General features: G+C 58.6%; 1 protein-coding gene across 4 annotated transcripts in view; it reads right to left on the minus strand.

The window, feature by feature from the left end:
• Positions 1–3,164: 3,164 nt before the first annotated feature.
• The window catches only part of MYO1C (myosin IC), a 28,160-nt gene continuing 9,649 nt past the window's right edge, over positions 3,165–21,675 (minus strand). For all 4 annotated transcript variants that reach the window (XM_032263487.1, XM_032263486.1, XM_032263490.1 and 1 more), the window contains exons 5-32: positions 21,393–21,473; positions 19,799–19,978; positions 19,621–19,719; positions 19,013–19,126; positions 18,859–18,930; positions 17,829–17,948; positions 17,625–17,707; positions 17,300–17,405; positions 16,974–17,054; positions 16,589–16,680; positions 14,469–14,563; positions 14,345–14,391; positions 14,151–14,231; positions 11,761–11,866; positions 11,385–11,502; positions 10,129–10,242; positions 9,981–10,057; positions 9,168–9,236; positions 8,989–9,073; positions 8,738–8,897; positions 8,052–8,135; positions 7,166–7,259; positions 7,016–7,071; positions 6,756–6,891; positions 6,610–6,680; positions 6,434–6,531; positions 5,740–5,839; positions 3,165–4,654 (exon numbers count right to left, since the gene is read on the minus strand). In XM_032263487.1, coding sequence (XP_032119378.1) covers positions 4,628–4,654; positions 5,740–5,839; positions 6,434–6,531; positions 6,610–6,680; positions 6,756–6,891; positions 7,016–7,071; positions 7,166–7,259; positions 8,052–8,135; positions 8,738–8,897; positions 8,989–9,073; positions 9,168–9,236; positions 9,981–10,057; positions 10,129–10,242; positions 11,385–11,502; positions 11,761–11,866; positions 14,151–14,231; positions 14,345–14,391; positions 14,469–14,563; positions 16,589–16,680; positions 16,974–17,054; positions 17,300–17,405; positions 17,625–17,707; positions 17,829–17,948; positions 18,859–18,930; positions 19,013–19,126; positions 19,621–19,719; positions 19,799–19,978; positions 21,393–21,473 — 2,646 coding nt within the window. In that variant the 3' untranslated portion in view covers positions 3,165–4,627. The remainder of the gene's footprint in view (positions 4,655–5,739; positions 5,840–6,433; positions 6,532–6,609; positions 6,681–6,755; positions 6,892–7,015; positions 7,072–7,165; positions 7,260–8,051; positions 8,136–8,737; positions 8,898–8,988; positions 9,074–9,167; positions 9,237–9,980; positions 10,058–10,128; positions 10,243–11,384; positions 11,503–11,760; positions 11,867–14,150; positions 14,232–14,344; positions 14,392–14,468; positions 14,564–16,588; positions 16,681–16,973; positions 17,055–17,299; positions 17,406–17,624; positions 17,708–17,828; positions 17,949–18,858; positions 18,931–19,012; positions 19,127–19,620; positions 19,720–19,798; positions 19,979–21,392; positions 21,474–21,675) is intronic.

Consider the following 21,675-nt stretch of genomic DNA (forward strand, 5'->3'; position numbering starts at 1 on the left):
GCCTCCCAAGTAGCTGGGATTACAGACGCGCGCCACCATGCACAGCTAAGTTTTGTATTTTTAGTAGAGACGGGTTTCACCATGTTGGCCAGTATGGTCTCGATCTCTTGACCTCGTGATCCGCCCGCCTTGGCCTCCCAAAGTGCTGGGATTACAGGAGTGAGCCACTGTGCCCGGCCTCGTCTTTTTTTTTTTTTTTTTTTTTAAGACGGGGTTTCACCATATTGGTCAGGCTGGTCTTGAACTCTTGACCTCAGGTGATCCGCCTGCCTTGGCCTCCAAAGTGCTTGGATTACAGGCGTGAGCCACCATGCCCGGCCTTTTTTTTTTTTTTTTTTTGAGACAGGGTCTTGCTCTTGTTGCCCAGGCTGGAGTGCGACGGTGTGATCTTGGCTCACGGCAACCTCCGCCTGCCGGGTTTAAGCGATTCTCCTGCCTCAGCCTCCTGAGTAGCTGGGACTAGAGGCGCACACAACCACAACGAACTAATTTTTGTATTTTTAGTAGAGAGGGGGTTTTACCATGTTGGCCAGGCTGGTCTTGAACACTTGGCCTAGGTGATCCGCCCGCCTCGGCCTTCCAAAGTGCTGGGATTACAGGCGTGAGTCATGGCACTCGGGCCGCTCATTCTTTCTTGTGGAGGCGACACTGATTTCATTTTGGGAGCCCTCTCCCCAAAATGAAATCAGCCCTCCTCTCCCACTCTTGGTCCTCCTGGCTTCCGGTTGAGGTTCACAGGGCTCTCTTGGGGGGCTGGCACTCCATCCAGGCCTGACCAATCAGAACCGGCCCTTCTCCCTCACTGCGGTGATTGGCTCAAGGCGGAGTACCTCCTTCAACTTGGTGCACTGAGAATCTGCTCTGAGACTTTAAAATTTTGGGAGAGACACTTGCTCTTTCTGCCTCCAACACTGAACTGACGGAATAAAAGCCTGGAGCTGTGGGTGGCTGTTGCTGCCACCTCACCTTGAGGTGGGAATCTGCTTGGGAAAGGAGCCGCCGTGCAGGAGGCTGAGCCAAGCGACGGTTCCAGACAATTCCCAACAACGTGTGAGCACCAGCAGCAGCCCTGCCCTGGGACCAAGGTGCCAGTGCTAATAAATGCCCTTTTTTTTTTTTTTTTTTTTTTGCCCAAGCCAGTGTTTGTCATTGGCAACAGAATTTGAGCAAGGAGTGGCCACGCGCAGTGGCTCATGCCTGTAATTCCAGCACTTTGGGAGTCCGAGGCAGGAGGATCACCTCAGGTCAGGAGTTTGAGACCAACCTGGCTAACATGGTGAAACCCCGTCTCTACTGAAAACACAAAAAATTAGCCGGGTGTGGTGGTGGGCGCCTGTAATCCAATCTACTCGAAAGGCTGAGGCAGGAGAATCGCTTGAACCCGGGAGGCGGAGGTTGTAGTGAGCTGAGATCTCACACCATTGCATCCCAGCCTAGGCAACACACCGAGATTCCATCTTAAAAAAAAAAAAAAAAAAAGAATTTGAACGAGAGAACAATCCCTTTTTTATTTTTTTTTTTGACACGGAGTTACGCTCCTGTTGCCCAGGCTGGAGTGCAATGGTGTGATCTCAGCTCACCGCAACCTCTGCCTCCTGAGTTAAAATGATTCTCCTGCCTCAGCCTCCTGAGTAGCTGGGATTACAGGCATGCACCACCACGCCTGGCTAATTTTTGTATTTTTATTAGGGGCGGGGTTTCGCCATGTTGACCAGGCTGGTCTCGAACTCCTGACCTCAGGTGATCCGCCCACCTCGGTCTCCCAAAGTGCTGGGATTACAGGTGTGAGCCACTGCGCCAGCCAGAACAAGTGAACAATCCTTTGGGACCCAGCTCCTATGTCATCTCTAGGACATGTGTACAGCACCCCCCTTCCCCGCCGTCTGAGCCCGTCTCATCAGCATGCCCTTGCTACTGCACCACCTGCATGGGGGCCTTGTCCTGCTCACAGCTCTGCCCACCCGGCTGAGGACCATAGGGCCAGGTCTGCCTGTGATGCTGGTTTCTCCTCAGTCACACAGTCGATGAAGGCATGAGTCTGGGTCCACAGTGCCCCTGCTGGCCACTCCCTTCCCCAGGGTGGGGGCCCTGCCTCACTCCTGAAGACAAGGCCAAAACAGCAATGCAGGCTGGGTGCAGCAGCTCACACCTGTAACCCGAGCACTTTAGGAGGCCAGGCATGCTGGTGCGTGCCTGTAGTCCGAGCTACTTGGGAAGCTGAGGTGGGAAGATCACTTGAGCCCAGAAGATCAAGACTGCAGTGAGCACTCCAGCCCAGGTGACAGAGCAAGACCCTGTCTAAAAATAAACAAAAAAATTAGCTGTGGCTGGGCGCCATGGCTCACACCTGTAACCCCAGCACTTTGGGAGGCCAAGGCAAGTGGATCACCTGAGGTCAGAAGTTCAAGACCAACTTGATGGATACAGTGCAACCCTATCTCTACTAAAAATATAAAAATGGCTGGGCTTGGTGGCTCACGCCTGTAATCCCAGCACTTTGGGAGGCCAAGGCGGGTAGATCACAAGGTCAGGAGTTCAAGACCTGCCTGACCAACATGGTGAAACCCCATGTCTACTAAAGATACAAAAATTAGCTGGATGTGGTGGTGCATACCTGTAATCCTGGCTACTTGGGAGGCTGGGGCAGGAGAATCGCTTGAACCCGGGAGGCGGAGGTTGCGGTGAGCCAAGATCACACCACTGTACTCCAGCCTGGGCGACAGAGCGAGACTCCATCTCAAAAAGAAAAAAAAAAAATTAGCTGGGAGTGGTGGTAGAGGCCTGTAATCCCGGCTACGCATGAGGGTGAAACAGCAGAATTGTTTGAACCCGGGAGGTGGAGGTTGCAGTGAGCTGAGATCACACCCCTGCACTGCAGCCTGGGCAACAGAGCGAAGACTCCCTCTCAAAAAAAATAAATAAATAAAATTGGCTGGGTGCGGTAGCGGGTGCTGGTAGTCCCAGCTATCGGGAGGCTGAGGCAGGAGAACCACTTCAACCTGGGAGGTGGAGGTTGCAGTGAGCTGAGATTGCACCACTGCACTCCAGCCTGGGTGACAAGACTGTCTCAAAAACAACAAAACGGAACACAACTCCCTGCAACCCAAGGCCCTTGGCCGCCTCCCACAGGCCCTCTTTTCCCGATATTCACAGGGAGACCACACTGGCAAACACATATTGCTTTATTTAGTGTTTCTCTGGATTGCAGAAGTGTCAGCAGTGGGCTGAGACCCCCGAAGGGCACAGAGGCAGCTGGGCAGCCCTCAGGCCCCCGAGGGCAGGAGTGGGGAGAAGCAGCAGAAAGAGGTGATGCCCCTGCCGCTCCTCCCACGGCCAGCCCCTTCCCCAGGTTCCCGTGCCAGGGAGGGGTCAGGGGCCAGAAAAAGCCCTACATCCTGTCTGCCGTACCAAGGCATGGACCCAGGCAGAAGCGCTCTTCCCACCTGGCGGCCCCCAGGGCTGAGGGCTGGTGAGGGAGCCAGATCCACTCTTAAGAGACCTGTTTTACAGGCCCCCATCCCTGGGAGCGGCAGAGAGGCACGTGGAGGCTGGCAGTCCTGGTTTTGCAGCGCCTGCTGTGTGACGTGGGCAAGGCCTTCCCCTCTCCGCCTTCTGCTCTGAAACATCAGGGCTGGGCTAGATGATCTCAAGGGTCTTGGGACCTCTACGGTCTGAGACATCTTTCCCCACTCCAGCACGCCCTCAAAGCGGAATGATCATGACAGTGAAAAGGCATTCTTTTTTGTATTTGAGATGGAGTCTCACTCTGTCATTCAGGCTGGAGTGCAGTAGCATGATCTCGGCTCACTGCATCCTCCACCTCCCAGGTTCAGGCAACTCTCCTGCCTCAGCCTCCCGAAAAGCTGGGATTACAGGCACCCGCCACCACGCCCAGCTAGCTTTTGTATTTTTAGTAGAGATGTGGTTTTGCCATGTTGGCCAGGCTGGTCTCAAACTCCTGACCTCAGGTGATCCACCCGCCTCGGCCTCCCAAAGTGCTGGGGTTACAGGCATGAGCCACCATGCCCAACCTAAAAGGGCATTCTTTAGGCAGGAAGAAGGAGGCAGGCAAGGGTGGTCCCAGCCCCCAGGTGGAAGTCACAGTGGGCCGCACGAGGTACAGTGGGCAGGCAGGGGTACGGGCAGACAGACAGGCAAGGCGACAAGGGAATGAGGAGGAGGGTGGCCTGGCCAGGGAAGAGGGCACCAGAGCCCAGCCCGCCCCACTTCTCAGCCACATTCCCGGCCCTGCTGGAGTCAGGGAAAACACATCCAGTGTGTCCTGGGGTGGGAAATGGCTTTTTAAAAAATAGTTTCCTATAAAGCATCAAAACATCTCAGAGAAAACCTCAGCAAAAGTTCCCTTCTCTCAAATATTTGGCATCGGCAGTAGGGCTGGCACGGGTCGCTCTGGCCCCGGCTTTGCCATTGCTGTGGCCCGGCCTGGCCCACCCCCAGGGAGCTCCCGGCCCCTCTGCTCCCTCGGGAGAGGACTGGGCAGAAGGCGGGAGTCTGCAGGGGGGCTTTGGGGTATCCCTGGGTCCCTGTCTGAAGTTCGAGTCTTTGGCAGCTGTGGGGGGAGGTAAGCGAAGCATCGGGGGTTGGGAGGGTCCGGCGGGTGCCTTTATCACCGGGAATTGAACCGTGGAGCAACCTGTGGGGGCAGAGGGAGACGCTCAGGTGGTGAGGGGAGCACACAGGGGTGGGCCAGCACTTACGACTTTTTTTTTTTTGAGATGGAATCTCACTCTGGAGCCACTGTGCCTGGCGTGACCGTGTGCGCGCATGCGCGCGTGTGCGTGTGTGTAGTGGGGCCTTGCTGTATTGCTCAAGCTATCCCCCTGCTTTTGCCTCCCTAAGAGCTGGGATGACAGGCAGGAGCCACCGTGCCTGGCCCCAGCACTTAGGTGCATGGGTTTAATGCAGTCAGGAGCGGGGGGACCTAGTGGCCTCCAACCTGGAGACTCCCACCTGACTCCCAGAGGAATGCCCGCCGCCCTGAGCCGAGTGGGCCTCTCCTCCCTCCTGGCACCTCCCAGTCATCCCGTATCTTCCTTGCATTGCTGCACTGCATTTTTTTTTTTTTTTTTGACAGGGTCTCACTTTGTCACCCAGGCTATGGTGCAGTGGTGAGATCTTGGCTCACTGCAGCCTCAACCTCCCAGGCTCAAATGATCCTCCCACCTCGGCCTCCTAAGCAACTAGGACTACAGGCACCCACCGCCATGCCAGGCTAATTTTTTTTTTTTTTGAGATGGAGTCTCACCCTGTTGTCCAGGCTGGAGTGCAGTGGTGCCATCTTGGATCACTGCAATCTCCCCCTCCCGGGTTCAAGCAATTCTCCTGCCTCAGCCCCCACTAGCAGCTGGGATTATAGGCACCTGCCACCACGCCCAGCTAATTTTTGTATTATTAGTAGAAATGGAGTTTCACCATGTTGGTCAGGTTGGTCTCAAACTCCTGACCTCAGGTGAGGAGGGCCTGGGCCTCCCTTGGTGCTGGGGTTACAGGTGGGAGCCACTGTGCTGTTCTGTCTGCCATCTTTACAACTTTCCGCATTGAGGGGCTGGAACGGCCTCTCTCTCTGGCCCTCACGGGTGGCTAGGGGATGGGGGAGGAGGTATGGTGCCCACTGGATTAAGGCCCATGGGTGAGATGCCCAGGTCTGCCAAGCCCACAGCCAAGGAAGGCTTGGCCATCGCCACCCAGGCCGAGAGCAGGAAAGCAGGCCCCACTCACCACAGCCAGGTGCCCGTTCTTGGCCTTGGTGATGACCAGCTCCGAGCCGGGGGTGAAGTCGATGGTGCCATCCCTGCCAGGGCCCCCTGCAAATGTGATGCTGGGGGAAAAGGGGGGGTGAGAGTTTCTCACAGAGACAGACCCCCAACCCCAAGGTGAACCCCATCCTGCCCCCGTGCACCCGCATGGCCCCCTGCTGCCTCTGCCCTACCATGTGCCCCCACATGGCCCTCTCCCTACCCCTGCCCTGACCCGTGTGCCCCTACAGCCCTCTCTCCACCCCCGCCCTGTCCCCATGTGCCCCCACAGCCCTCTCCCCACCCCCGCCCTGTCCTGGTGTGCCCCCATAGCCCTGTCCCCACCCCTGCCCTGTCCCGGTGTGCCCCCACAGCTCTGTCCCCACCCCCGCCCTGTCCCCATGTGCCCCCACAGCCCTCTTCCCACCCCCGCCCTGTCCTGGTGTGCCCCCACAGCTCTGTCCCCACCCCTGCCCTGTCCCAGTGTGCCCCCACAGCCCTGTCCCTACCCCTGCTCTGTCCCGGTGTGCTCCCATAGCCCTGTCCCCACCTCTGCCCTGTCCTGGTGTGCCCCCACAGCCCTCTCCCTGCCCCCGCCCTGTCCCCATGTACCCACCTGGCCCCCTTGCCACCCCCGCCCTGGCCCCGTGCACCTACCCGGCCCCCTCACACCTCACCTGCCCTGGTTGATGTTGATGTTGTTCACTCGGTCGGCACTGAGGGCCGTCTTGGTCAGTGTCTCAATCACATGGTCACTCTGCAGCACCACATCTCCCTGGGGGACCAGGCAGGAGGGGTCAGGCCCTGCCCAGAACTCGAGGACCCCCCACTTCCCCCACCCCCAAAAGGGCACCTTTTGCCTATTGTCCTCACGATGTACGTGAAGCACAAACAGGTTGTCGCTCAGGCTGCTGACAGAGATTCCTGAGGGGGAGGGCAGAGGTCAGAGGTGGGGCGTCAGAGCAGGGCCCTCCCCTGCCACCCTGGACTCTGGCTGACCTGTCAGGTTGGCGTAATCGATCCTCTGCTTGACTTTGGCATCCTCCACGATGACCACGGCGTTGGGTGTGAGCAAGAGCTGCCGTGCGCGGGGCTTGTAACCCTTGCGGTCATATTTCACGACAGGCACGGCGTACTGGGGACAGAGGCCAGGCTGAAGGGCTGGGCAGACGCTTCCGCTGCCACCGTGTCTGGACCTGCCTCCAGCTCCTGGCGGCAGAATTGTGCTGCTGGACTGCGCGCCGCGGGAAGGCTCTTACCTGAATGGGCTCAGAGCCCAGGGCCTGTAGCACTCTGGGGCTGATCTCGTCCGCACCTGCAACCCAGATGGCAGGGAGGGAGGTTAGAGAAGGCGACGGGGGACCAGGACGGCCAGAAAAGCCTGGAGTGCTGGGAAGTCAGGGGCTCACCAAGCCGAGTGCTGATGAAGAGCCTGGGCACGCTCTGAGGGTAATTATCCTTCTTGCCCTTGAAGATCTCACTAGCCACGGCCTTCTGCTGCAGCTGAGGAGGTGGGGGAAGAGTGTCATGGGGGGGGGCACCATCTTCGGGGGCAGGGCCAGCGTCAGGACCTAAGACAGCCTCCCTCACCCACTCTCTGGTCCCAGCACCAGGAGGCTGAGCCCTGGCCCCCACACTCCCATCAACCTCCCACTTCCTTACCCTCTGCTCCCATCAAGCACTCCCAGCAGCTGTCAGGCTGCAAAACTGGCTTTGGAAATGATTCCCCACCCCATCAGGCCCGGGCGCCCCTGAGATTCAGCTCCATCCTGGGGTCTTGTAGGTAATGTATCACTAATATTCAGGGTTACTGTAGGTTATCTAAGCTGGGTGGGTCCCTGAGCATCATCCAGTACTGAGCTGGCAAATACAAGGCACATCCACCAATGGTTGTAACCAGGGCAGACATCATGAATCGATCCCAGTGAAGACATTGACTTTCCAACACAGGGTTCTGAGCCGTCTCTACCAATCAAGGGCAGTTGGCCCATGAGACGAACCCTATTTGCCACCCGAAAGGTACTCCAGCCTCCACTTCCTACATGAGACCCAGCAGGGCCTGGCATCCAACTGAGGTTGCCAGTAGACTACGGTAAATACAGCAGACCAGGGTAAATATGATAGACTGGAGTAAATACAGTAGACTGGGGTAAATACGGTAGACTGGGGTAAACATGGTAGACTGGGGTAAATACGGTAGACTGGGGAAAGTGCCCCTCCAGGCCGACACCCTTTGAGCTATGCCTGTGGCTCCCAACTCCGCTGCCGTGTCCTCACCCAGCCCCGCTCTCCTACCTGCTGCTTCCACTCAGGGCTGATGCTCCGGCAGTATTTCCACACCATGTTCTTCACGCACAGCTCCCGCAGAAGCTCTGAGGCCTGGGGGAAGAGTGGGGTCAGAGCTCCTGGATAGCGCGGGCCCTTCCCTCTGAAGACATCAAAGCCATGCTACCCTGGCCTTCGGATAAGCAATGTCCCTCCATCTGGATGATGCTTCCCCTCCTAAGTCCTCTCAAAAGACCTTACTCTTGCCTGGGCACGGTGGCTCAGGGCTGTAATCCTAGCAATTTGGGAGGCCAAGGCGGGTGGCTCACAGGGTCAGGAGTTCAATACCAGCCTGGCCAACATGGTGAAACACGATCTCTACTAAAAATACGAAAAAAAAAAAAAAAAAAAAAAATTAGCTGGGCGTGGTGGCAGGTGCCTGTAATCCCAGCTATGCAGGAAGCTGAGGCAGGAGAATTGCTTGAACCAGGGAGGCGGAGGTGGCAGCAAGCTGAGATGGGGCACTTGCACTCCAGCCTGGGTGACCGAGCCAGACTCTATCTCAACAAAAACGAACAAAAGAGACCTTACTCTTCACTGCCCAGCTCTGGTCCCGGCCGTCCATGAGCCTCCTGACCGATCCTTTGGCCCCAAGAAACCAGATCCTTCTGCTGTGTACTCTGAGGGCACCTCACTTGGTGGGGGCATCCACAAACCTCTCGCAGGGCAGGTGGAGGCGTGGGCCAGGACGTGTCCAGGACATTCCGGGGCAGCTGCCTCCGCAGCCTTAGCAGAAAAGAGGTGCGCACGTGGTCCAGGAAGAAGGCGTTCTCGGGGCAGCGTGGGGTGTGGCGCAGGATGAAGCCTCGGACGAGCCTGGGTGGGACAAGATGGGGCAGGGGTGAGGGGCCTGGTGAAACCCCCTCACGTCCTGCTCTGCAACCCCCAAGGGCATCCTGGCGCTCACCGTCGGATGGTCTGCGCGGCCCACTTCCTCTTGGCTGCCTTCCTCCGGCCCAGCGTTCCACGCCACCATGACTGGATGCAGATGGCTGTGGAGAGGCACCAGATGGCTGACCTCCATCTTCTCACCACGGGGCCCCACCCCAGACCCCGCCCCTCTCGAACACCCACGGGGCCACGAACCTGATCGCTTAGCCCGGAGGAATTTCTGCCGCCAGTGAAAGCCCCTCCAGGCAGCCTGGATCTTGGTGGCTGTGTTGGAAAAGAAAGGCAATTGGCCAGGGCATGGGGAGCCAACGGGGAGCTGGGCGGAGTCTGCACTCCAAGTGTGGCGAGACCGTGAGAAGGGAGGAAGCTGGAGGAGTCGTGAAGGAGAATGAATGTGACTTCCCTACTCCCCAGACCCAGTGTGTGTGTGTGTGGTGTTCCTCTTTTCTTTGCTTTTTGAAACAGAGTTCTGCTCTGCAACCTCTGCCTCCCGGGTTCAAGCCATTCTCCTGCCTCAGAGTCTCAAGTAGCTGGGATTACAGGCATGCACCACCTTGCCTGGCCAACTTTTCTATTTTTAGTAGAGACGGGGTTTTGCCACGTTGGCCAGGCCAGTTTTGAACTCCTGACCTTGGGTGATCTGCCTGCCTCAGCCTCCCAAGGCGCTGGGATTACAAGCGTGAACCACTGTGCCTCTGGCTTTTTCTTTTTTTTTTGAGATGGAGTCTTGCTCTGCTGCCCAGGCTATAGTGCAGTGGTGTGATCTTGGCTCACTGCAACCTCTGCCTCCCGGATTCAAGCAATTCTCCTGTCTCAGTGTCTCAAGTAGCTGAGATTACAGATATGCACCACCACACCCGGCTAATTTTGTATTTTTAGTAGAGACGGGGTTTCTCCATGTTGGTCAGGCTGGTCTCAAACTCCTGACCTCATGATCCACCTGCCTTGGCCTCTCAAAGTGTTGGGATTACAGGCATGAGCCGCCGCGCCTGGCCGCCTCTCTCTTACCCAGGCTCTGCCGCCGGAGCTCCAGGGCATCCTCTGTGGCAAACAGGGTCTTGGGGAAGCGGATGAAGATCTTGGTCCTGGGAGAGCAGCAGTGATGAGCCCTGGGTTGCCACCCCTCCCCCATCCACCAGGTGCGGGCACCACTCACCTGCCCATCTTATACTCTTCCGGCTTGTAGCCCAGGTGCCGCACCAGCACAGCCACTCCATCCTGCGGCCGTCCTGCCCACGAGGGCCACGTCTCTGGGCACAGTGACTTGTATCTGAGGACAGGAGGAGGAGGAATGCACACAGCCCCACCCCGGGAAGCACCCTGCCCTGGGGACCTGCTGGGTGCTCCCACGGACTCGTTCACAGCTCACAGGGGGCTCACTGGGTCACTGCCCCCATTTTTGTTTTTTTTTGAGATGCAGTCTCACTCTGTTGCCCAGGCTGGAGTGCAGTGGTGCTGTCTCAGCTCACTGCAACCTCTGCCTCCTGGGTTCAAGCCATTCTCCTGCCTCAGCCTCCTGGGCAGCTGGGATTATGAGCATGTGCCACCACGCCTGGCTATGTTTTTTTGTTTTTGGTTTTTTTTTTTTGCTTTGTTCCCTGTGAATAATTTTGTGTTTTGAGTAAAGACGGGGTTTCTGGCCGGGCGCGGTGGCTCAAGCCTGTAATCCCAGCACTTTGGGAGGCCGAGGCGGGTGGATCACGAGGTCAAGAGATCGAGACCATCCTGGTCAACATGGTGAAACCCCGTCTCTACTAAAAATACAAAAAATTAGCTGGGCATGGTGGCGCGTGCCTGTAATCCCAGCTACTCAGGAGGCTGAGGCAGGAGAATTGCCTGAACCCAGGAGGCGGAGGTTGCGGTGAGCCGAGATCGCGCCATTGTACTCCAGCCTGGGTAACATGAATGAAAACTCCGTCTCAAAAAAAAAAAAACAAAAGACGGGGTTTCTCCATGCTGGTCAGGCTGTTCTCCAACTCTCCACCTCAGGTGATCCGCCTGCCTTGGCCTCCTAAAGTGCTGGGATGACACGTGTGAGCCACCTCATCCTGCCATCCCCCGTTTTAAAGATGAGGAAACCACTGTCTACCTAAGGCCAGGAGACTAAAAGTGGCAGAGATGGAATTCACACCGATTGAAGCCAGGGCCCCAGCTCAGGACCACAAAGCTGCTCCACCCTTTTTGAGCTTCTTGGAAGCTGCCTACAAGGCTTGCTACTGTGGCCTCTGGTGCCCCGACCAGGTGCTCCTGCAGGGCACGGCCTAGGGGACCGGCCAGGTGTTCTTTCCACCAAAGGCTCCCGGTGCGAGTCCCACAGAGGCCCAGGGCCCCTCATCCACATTCTAAAATGGGGCCCAGGGGCTCCTTCCCTCCCGCCCCCCGTCCCTGGCGCGCAGCGGGACCAGTCCCGACCTTTGCAGGAAAGCTTCGTATTTGCGGCGATAGGCGAAGCCGGCTCTGCGCACGCGCAGGTTCTCCATCAGCCCCAGGTACTTCACCTGGTGCCGGATCAGCACCTCGTCAAAGCGGCCTGGGGAGGAGGGAAGGTCAGCGGGCTGGGGGAGGGGCGGTCAGCGGGCTGGGGGAGGGGCGGTCAGCGGGCTGGGGGAGGGGCGGTCAGCGGGCTGGGGGAGGGGGAGGGGCGGTCAGCGGGCTGGCGGGGACAGTCAGCGGGCTGGGGAGGGGGGAGCTGTCAAGAGAGCTGGGGAGGGGATGGTCAGTGGCCGGCGCTGACCGCCTGTCGCCTGTAGGGGACGCTGGGCCGAAGTCCCCGGCGGGAGAGGCCTACCGGGCTGCTTGGCGTCGTTGGGCTTGATGCAGCGGACATAGGCCGGCTCCTTAGACTGCAGGATCTCCACCAGCTGCAGGAGGCTCATCTTGAACTGGGTGGCGACCTGGGAAGCCAGGAGGCAAGGAAGCTTGGCCAGAGCTGGGCTAAAAGCTCATGACCCCAGCAGCGAGTACCCTACTCCCCCCGCTGGGGACCCGAGCGGCAGCCCCTAACTCCGCCTGGCCTTATTCCTCCCACCACACCTTCCCCGCAGAAAAGGAAGGGGCCAGACTCCACCCCAGACCCCTCTGGCTGGGCGAGGGACCTTGGCTTACAGCCGCGCTCCAGCCTCACACTCCTGCTGAGGCCTCCCTTCTTTTTCTTTCTAGAAGTCCAGGGCTGCATTCCCAAACATCGTGTCCCATGCTATGCATTCAGGCTATCATGGGGTAAACTGCTCTGCTGACCCGGAAGATCTCAGGCCAAGGGGAGAAACACTTAGCAAAGACCCACAACCCGGGGCGGCTGGTGAATAAACAGGTGTATCCCTGGGGGTTCTGAGAGCGCCAGAAACGTTACAGGATGAGGGGGAGGGCCGGTGCGGTGGCTCACGCCTATAATCCCACCAGGAAGGAGCCAGAGCCGAGGGAAGTTGCTGAGAAGGACTCAAGCAAGATCCAGCGGCTGGATGAAGGAGGCAGGAGAGTAGAGAACCAGGGAGCAGGGTGCGGTGGCTCATGCCTGTCATCCCAGCACTGTGGGATGCCAAGGTGGGCGGATCACCTGAGGTCAGGAGTTGGAGACCAGCCTGGCCAACATGGCAAAACTCTGTCTCTACAAAAATAGAAAAATTAGCTAGGCATGATGGCAGGTGCCTATAATCCCAGCTACTCGGGAGGCTGAGGCAGGAGAATCACTTGAACCTGGGAGGTGGAGGTTGCAGTGAGCCGAGATCGCGCCACTGCACTCCAGCCTGGGTGACAGAGCAAGACTCTGTCTCAAAAAAAAAAAAAAGGACCAGGATGACACCCGGGTTTCTGGCCTTGGGGACTGGGTGGAGGGTAATCCCTGTCCTGAGTTAGGGACAGAGAAGGAGGAAGCCTGGAGAAGAGACCAAGGGCCCGTCTGTTATAGACCAGTGGGGTCCAGGGTGCCTGAGGCCATGTGGAGAGGGAAGAGATACAGGATCCGTGGCTTGCTGGAGAGGCCTGGGCCAGAGGGGTGTGCAGGCATCCTCGGCAGGGAGATGCTAGCACAAGGAGGATGTGGGCACTTCGGGAGATGGTGGAGTGGACAGCAGCAGCGGGCAGGGCCCAGGGAGCCAGACCGCGGGTGACACGGCGCCTGCATGCCCTCCCTGGTGAGCAGTCTGGCCTCCACCTCCCTGCCAACTGACGGACCCCGCTCTGGCCTCCACCTCCCTGCGGACCGACCGACCCCGCTCTTCCTGGGGCTGCCCTGATCCTCTCCTTGCCAAGCCCAAACACCGCCCTCCGCCCCCAGCTTGCTGGAGCTCTCCCTGCCTCTGGCACCGCGGCCACGCCTGCCTTTCCCAGTCCCTCTCGACGCCATCGCTTTCCGGCGCAGCTCCTGACCTTTTCGAACTCTCTGAGTGTCTGGGTTGGGCCCTCACTATAGGTTCACCTGACATTCTCAAGTGATATCCAATGCTCCCTCCTCCAGGGAGCCCCCCAGCCCTCACCCCTTCCACCCCCGGGGCTGTCTGCTGTTCCTATTCTAAGTTCGCAGAATACCCTGTGCACATGGCTGCAGGTGCACCCCCCCGGTGCCTGGCAGTGTCTGCTGTAAATGTCGGCTGAGTGGGTGGACATGAGAGTGCCCACACAGAGGCAGGTGTCAACATACGGACACCCACACAGAGACAGGAGCACACACAGACTCTCCTACAGGCACAGCCCCCCACTTAAGAGACACGGCCCCACTACAGACACAGCACATGCAAAAGCAGGCAGACAGGGCCGGGCGCCGAGGCTCATGCCTGTAATCCTAGCACTTTGGGAGGCCAAGGCGGGCGGATCACCTGAGATCAGGAGATCAAGACCAGCCTGGCCAACATGAGGAAACCCTGTCTCTACTAAAAATACAAAAACTTAGCCAGGCGTGGTGGTGTGAGGCTGTAATCTCAGCTACTTGGGCGGCTGAGGCAGGAGAATCGCTTGAACCCGGGAGGCAGAGGTTGCAGTGAGCTGATATTGTGCCATTGCACTCCAGCCTGGGCAACAGCGAGACTCAGCCTCAAAAAAAAGAAGACAGGCAAAGAGGCACCTAGAAGCAGCCCCCTAGACACCCCCAGACATGCACACGGGCACCAATACGGGCTCACACGCATGCTGCCAGCTCTCAGGCTTGCTCAGCCCTCACCCACACCCGGTCCCACCCCTCCTCACCGTCTCTGGCCGCTTCTTGTCACTGAGCTCGCTCCGGTCAAAGCACTGGCTCATAATGGGATTCTTCGAGCTGCACATGGTCTGTGTGGCAGAGCCGGGGTCAGGCTGGGGCACAGGGACAGGCCCCTGGACACAGGTGCAGAGCTGTGGGCAACCCCCCCTCCCCCTCGGCCCCCACCGCAGGTCCCCCTCACCTCCTTCAGGTTCCGGAAGAGAAGGTCATTGTTTTTGTCCAGAAACCCTGGGAGGGGAGAGCATGTGTGAGGTGAGACAGGGCCTCCCTGCGGCCCCCGTGGGGACCCAGCCCAGGATCCTCACCAGTCACGCTGTAGGTCACCTCCCCAGCGTAGTGCAGAAGGCGGAATTCCCCTCGGCCCAGAGATTTCCTGGTCCGCTGGTCAGCCAGCTTGTGCCTGGGGTGACAGGGAGGAAGCTGCAGGTGGCCAGGCTGCAAGAGGGACCTCAGGAGCGGGAGACAGCCGCCCAGCAAAGAGTAGGCACACCCCAGGGTTGGGTCGCAACCCCTGTGCTGTGTGGGAGGCCAGGCAGCACCAGCAGCCTCCCCCAGCAGAGCAGACCACAGTGGGTCAGAGAGGTAGACGGCCTTGCCCAGGGCCACACAGTGCCAGGACCGGGGCCTGGGCCTCCCAACCGCCAGAGCTGCTTCGGGCTCTGCTCGCAAGGAGGTGGGGAGCTGCTCGCTGCTTTTCAGAATGGGATCTGCGTCTGGAGAGAGTACTTAAGTCTGAGGCATGTTTATACCTTTTGGTCCATTTACTACTTTTAAGAACTATTCCAGGCAGTAACCAGAGACACAGACAAAGAAGCGTGGAGATGGGTGGTAGCCTTGAGATTCCAGCAGAAACCTGGGGTTGGCCTGGGGCCCCGAAAGGCCAGGGCAAAGGGGGTTGTGTGGGTCAGAGCCAAGGCAGGAAGGGTTTTGAGGAAACTTTCCGTTTGATGCTACAGGAAAACACTCAGGATACAGCATTGCCCTGAGCCTTATACACAATAAGTTCCCGACTATGGAAAAAAACGTATAGAAAAAGGCCGGAGGGAAAAGCCTGGCGCTGTTGACAGCCAGGGACCACGGCCGACAGGCTCACGGGGCTTTTGCAAACATTCTAACGCTTCTCCAACGAGCAGGATCATTTTTATAACCAGAAACAAGTTTTCTATTATTTAATGAATCATGTGGCCCCCAAACCAGCATAGACTCAGAGATATTCCCAGAAACAAGTTTTTTCCGTTTTGAGACAGAGTCTCACTCTGCCACCCAGGCTGGAATGCAGTGGTGCGATCTCAGCTCACTGCAACCTCCACCTCCCGGGTTCAAGCGATCCTCCTGCTTCAGCCTCCCAAGTACCTGGGATTACAGGTGCACACCACCACACCTGACCAATTTTTGTATTTTTAGTAAAGACAGGGTTTCACTATGTTGGCCAGTGAACTCCTGATCTGAGGTGATCCGCCTGCCTTGGCCTCCCAAACTGTTGGCATTACAGGCGTGAGCCACCACACCTGGCTAGAAACAAGTCTTTAATATAATATTATGCAAAAAATAGTATGGCTTTGGCATTCAACGGCCTTGGAACTGAGCCCAGCTCAGCAGCCCAGATGAGAGATGACCTGGGGCAAGGACTTCCCCGTGGAGTCTTGGTGAGATGCAGGAACAGCAGGACAGCTCCCTACAGAGCGGCTCGGCTCGGGTTCGCCAATGACGCCGCTGGTTCCCGTTTCTACCTCTCCCCACTTTAGGGGATTCCTTCAATAAAAAGCAATTTCCAAATAAGGAAGCTAAAAAATCTCAGCAAGTTTCATTCTCAAAAAAGAATAGGGAGGAAACCTACTAGCGTCGTCGTCTTTTTTTTTTTTTTTTTTTTTTTTTTTTTTGGAGGCAGAGTTTGTTCTCGTTGCCCAGGCCGGAGTGCCGTGGAGCGACCTCGGCTCACCGCAACCTCCGCCTCCCAGGTTCAGGTGATTCTCCTGCCTCAGCCTCTCGAGTAGCTGGGACTACAGGTGTGAGCCACCACACCCAGCTAACTTTTGTATTTTTAGCAGAGACAGGGTTTACGTTAGTTAGACTGGTCTTTAACTCCTGACCTCAAAAGATCCACCCTTTCGGCTTCCCAAAGTGCAGTGGTGACAGCTGTCTTTTGCAGATTTTGAGATGGGATCTTGCTCCGTGGCTGAGGCTGGAGGTCCTCGCTCTGCAGCCTCAAACTCAGGGCTCAAGGGAAGCTGTGGCCCCAGCCTCCTGTGCAGGTGAGACTCCAGGCGTTCAGCGTGCCTGGCTCAGCTTCTGTTTCTGGGTGCTTGTGAGGGGTCCTTAGCTCGGCACCTTCTCTGGACACCCCCTTGCGTCCGTGAGGGACGCCCGCACTCCACAGGCCCTGCCCCACAGGAGCCTTGCTGCAGCCGCCCTCAGCCCCACTCACGTCAGGAAGTGCGGGTGGTGCTTGACGGTGTCCTCCAGCTTCTCCAGGAACGTCAGGTCTGTGGCCTCGCCAGGGCGCAGACACTCCTCATCCTGGGGGGTATGGCACGGGGGAGGGATGTGTGGGGGTGGGGCCGGAGAGCAGAGAAGATGGGGGCACCATGCTGGGAGGCACAGACACAGGGAGGGGTGGATCTGCAGGGGGCCTCGGCAGGGAGCCTCGGCAGGGAGCTTCCAACTCTGTCAGCGACTCCCTCCGCCCTCCATTCACAGCCCGGCCAGGCCCTGACTCCGGCCCTCTGTGGACCAGCCTGGAGAGGAAGGAGAAAGGGGACCTGGGGGACTCCCTCCACCCAGCCTCCAACCTGGAGGAGCGGAGGACTCACCAGAATGGAGATGATACCCTTGAACTTCTCCTCCACCAGATCGCAGATGACCTTGTTGTTGAAGTACGGGACGGGCTCCCACTGAGAGGGACAGGGAATGAGGCATCACTGTGGGGGCCCAGCGCCCTCCCGTCAGGCTGTGCCCACAGAGAGCACCCCCAGGCTGTGCCACAGAGAGCGCCCCCAGGCTGTGCCCACACAGAGCGCCCCCAGGCTGTGCCCACGGAGAGCGCCCCCAGGCTGTGCCACGGAGAGCGCCCCCAGGCTGTGCCCACGGAGAGCGCCCCCAGGCTGTGCCACGGAGAGCGCCCCCAGGTTGCACGCACCGCAATGCCCTCGGCCTCGTACTCCTCCTGCTCCGACTTCAGCGTGAGCTCGATGAACAGCTGCTGCAGCTTCTCGTTGCAGTAATTGATGCAGAACTGCTCAAAGCTGTGAGGACAGAGAAGAGCCCAGCGCGGCTCAGAGGGCACAGAGGACCAGGAGGGGCGGAAGGCAGGATGGGGCCCCTGAGCACAGATGGTACAAAACACAGAGCCGGCCTCCGGCTGGCTGGGCAGTCCCAGAGCAAGAATCAGAGGCTGGGGGACAGAAGAGAGGGGCCAGGCTGGGAGACCCGGGAGGAGGGGGACGGGGGAAGGCGGCACTGACCTGTTATGCTGAAACACTTCAAAGCCGTAAATATCCAGCAGCCCGAGGACGGTGGTGCTCCGCCAGCTGGGGCTGTCCACATCCTAGGGCAGTCATCCCACCAAATGATGGCAGACATCGTGGCCCCAGCGATGTCTGCCAGCCCACCCACAGCCCCGGCCCCGCCTCCCTCCCACCTCGAAGCAGCCCAGACCCAACCCTCACCTTGGAGGCCAGTGACCTGTTGATCTTCCCGACCAGCCAGCTGAAGGTGCGGCTGTACACCGCCTTGGCAAGGGCGTCCCGCGCGTAGGCGGCCTGCTCCAGGTTCAGCGGGCTCAGGAGCTGGGGGCGAGGCGTGAGGCGAGGAGAGGAACACCACCGAGCCTGTGCAACCCGCCTCCCCCAGGCTCAGGCAGAAGACCAGGGAGCCGTCCCCACTGTACTCCCAGCTCCAGCGAGCCTGTGGTGTGGGGAGGGGTGCTGGCAGCGGGACCCCAGTGGGAAGGTGTGGAGGGACAGAAGGACTCATTCCCAAGGCGGGGGTCTGCTGCTCTCTTCCTGTGTGACCCTGGCCAGCTCACTGTGCTTCATTTTTGTTTTTTTGAGACAGAGTCTGACTCTGTTGCCCAGGCTGGAGTGCAGTGGTGCAATCTCGGCTCACTGCAACCTCCACTTGCCAGGTTCAAGCAATTCTCCTGCCTCAGCCTCCCGAGTAGCTGGGATTACAGGCACGTACCACCACGACCAGCTAATTTTTGTATTTTTAGTAGAGACACGGTTTCTTTTTTTTTTTTTCCCTTTTTATTTATTTATTTATTTAAAGATGGGGTTTCACCATGATGGCCAGGCTGGTCTTGAACTCCTGATCTCAGGTGATCCACCCACCTCGACCTCCCAAAGTGCTAGGATTACAGGTGTGAGCCACCGCGCCTGGCTGACACAGGGTTTCACTATGTTGGCCAGGCTGGTCTCGAACTCCTAACCTCAGGTGATCCACCCACCTCGGGCTCCCAAAGTGCTGGGATGACAGGCGTGAGCCACTGTGCCCGGCTCTCACTGTGCTCGGCTCTCACTGTGCTACTCTGAGCCGCCTTCCTCATGTCCCTCCAGCACTGCTGAGTGGACCCAGGGAGCAGACCGGGGAAGGGGAGTGATGGGAATGGGGGGTGCCCTGGAGCACCTCCACCTCCACACCCAAAGCAAAGGCCTGCCCTTCTTCCCCCTCACCCCCTCCCGTCCCCTCCCCCCTCACCTCCTCCCCCTTGGCGATGATCTTCCTGTGCGTCAGGGCTTCTCGCAGCGTTGAGCCTTCCACACTGAGGAGCTGCCGAGGGCACAGGGTGAGGGTGAGGTGAGGGTGCACCCCTGCCCCCACCATCCCCCCCCCCCCCGCCCGCCCCACTCACCCTGGTCAAATACTTGAGCTGGTTCTCGGTGGTGACTTGGGCATTGCTCTCCTCGTCAGCAGCAAAGTGGATGTTGCCTAAATGCAGGACGCTGGCCACGATACTCAGTAGGTCCTGGGGGAGCAGGTTGGGGGTGGGTGGGGTGAGCGGGGCCAGAGAGCCCCAGGAGGGCAACCAGCGACGGCCACGCAGGGGTGGGGGGACGGTCTGAGAGAAGGGGCTGAAGTGGGAAAGGGCGTTAAAGGTAGAAGGTGACTCTGCCGGGGCCGGGAAGGGGGCTCAGGCCTGTCATACCAGCACTTTTGCAGGTCGAGGCGGGCAGGTCACCTGAGGTCAGGAGCTCGAGACCAGCCTGGCCAACATGGTGAAAGCCCGTTTCTACTAAAAGTATAAAAATCAGCTGGGCGTGGTGGTGGGTGCCTGCAGTCCCAGCTACTTGGGAGGCTGAGGCAGGAGAATCCCCTGAACCTGGAGGCGGAGGTTGCAGTGAGCTGAGAATGCGCCACTGCACTCCAGCCCGGCTGACAGAGCGAGACTCCATCTCAAAAGAAGAAAGAAGGTGACGCGGGGTGCGGCAGGAGGAAAGGAGGTCCCGGAAGAGGCCTCACCTCCACCTCGTCCTCCGTGAAGTCGATGACCGTCAGGGCCTTGCGCACGACCTTCCAGTCGCTCTTGTCATTGATGGAGGACACTTTGGCACACTGGCCCTGGAGGAAGGCACAGATGGGTGGCTATCCCTGGCGCCGGACCCCTGGGTGGCGCCTGCCCTGCCTGCCAGCCACTCACCTTCACCAGGTACAGGTAGCTCTGCGGGTTCCGCTCCAAGCCCAGCCTGCGAAGCGTCTCCTCCTCGCCGCCCTCCAGCAGCTGGTAGAAGATGTGGAAGTTCCGCTCCCCGTGGTTCTGGTGCACCACTCGGGACTTTTCCAGGAGGTAACTGAGGATGTGGCCACCCACGGGGGCACCCTGTGGGCAGGGCAGGGCACGGGGCCTAGTCAGGGAGACCAGGGAAAAGGCCCTCTTCCGTCCTGCATGCCTGGCCCTTGCCGTCAGCCAGACTTGGGCTCCAGTTCCAGCCCTGTCATGAGCTGTGTGGTTCAGGCACGCCACCCACGCTGGACTCAGCTACTTCATCTAGGAAAAGGAGACACGCCAGTCCGTCCACCTGGCAGCTCCATCCGGATGCCTGACGGGCACCCCAAATTCAACAGGCCTGAAACGGAACACCTCACCCTCCCGTCAGCGCCTGCCCGTCGCGGCCAGTGGTGGCCACATCCTTCTCGCTGTTCAGGCCAAGGCCTTGGTCATCCTCCTGGAAGCTTGTTTTCCTTCCAGACTCTACATCCCACCATCAGGCAGCTGATCCTGCTGCCTTAACCCTTAAAACATCCAGAATCACCACTTCACTGTACCACACTGGCCTGATCCACCGTCACCTCCACGATGACATCAGCCTCCTAACCGGTTTCCCCGCTTAGCCTGCTTTCCCCACCGTCCACTCATCTGCTCCCAATCTCCCAAAGCAGCAGTCACAGTGATGTTTTTTGGAGACAAGGTCTTGCTCCATCGCCCAGGCTGGAGCGCAGTGGCGCAGTCACAGCTCACAGCAGCCTCCACCGCCTGGGCTCAAGCCGTCCTCCCACCTCAGCCTCCTGAGTCGCTGGGATCACAGTGCACACTGGCACGCCCAGCTAATTTTTTTTTTTTAGATAGAATGTAGCACTGTCACCTGGGCTGGAGTGCAGTGGCACCATGTTGGCTCACTGCAACCTCCGCCTCTTGGGTTCAAGCAATTCTCCTGCCTCAGCCTACTGAGTAGCTGAGATTACAGGCATCCACCACGCCTGGCTAATTTTTTGTATTTTTAGTAGAGACGGGGTTTCACTATGCTGGCCAGGCTGGTCTCAAACTCCTGACCTCACTATCCACCCACCTTGGCCTCCTAAAGTGCCAACATTATAGGTGTGAGCCGCCGCGCCTGGCTTATTTTTTATTTTTTTAGAGACAGGGTCTCACTCTGTCACCCACGCTGGAGTACAGTGACGTGATCACAGCTTGGGGTAACCTCGGACTCCTGGCCTCATGTGACCCTCCCGCCTCAGCCTCCAGAGTAGCTGGACAACAGACAGGTGCCACCCTGTCCAGCTGTCAGGCCTTCATTAAAACGCCACTTTCTCAGCGAGGCTCACCCTATCCCGACCGCAACTGCCCCCTACCGCTTACTTCGTTTCATTTCCTGCCAAGCGCTACATTTCTCTGTTTACTGTCTATCACCCTGGGAGGCAGGATTCTTGGAATTCCAGCACCTGGAATGGTCCCTGGTACACAGTAGGCGCTTCACACCTAATGGGAGCCTCTCACAGCAGACACATCGCCATACCTTGAAGTCAAACTGCACGTCCATGTACTTCCCGAACCTGCTGGAGTTATCGTTCCGGAGGGTCTTGGCGTTTCCAAAGGCCTAGGAGTGGACGGGGTGTGAGGGACGCCTGCATTCTCTCCCAGCCGTCCCCAACCCGCCCTGCAGCCACTGCCGCCCTCACCTCCTGCACTGGGATTCTCTACTCTCCTCCCCCCTCACCTCCCGCCCTCACCTCTTGCACTGGGATTCTCTCCTCTCCTCCCCCCTCACCTCCTGCACTGGGATTCTCTCCTCTCCTCCC

Source organism: Sapajus apella, unplaced genomic scaffold, assembly GCF_009761245.1.
Source record: "Sapajus apella isolate SASKATOON/1434 unplaced genomic scaffold, GSC_monkey_1.0 scaffold136, whole genome shotgun sequence".
NCBI lineage: Eukaryota > Metazoa > Chordata > Mammalia > Primates > Cebidae > Sapajus > Sapajus apella.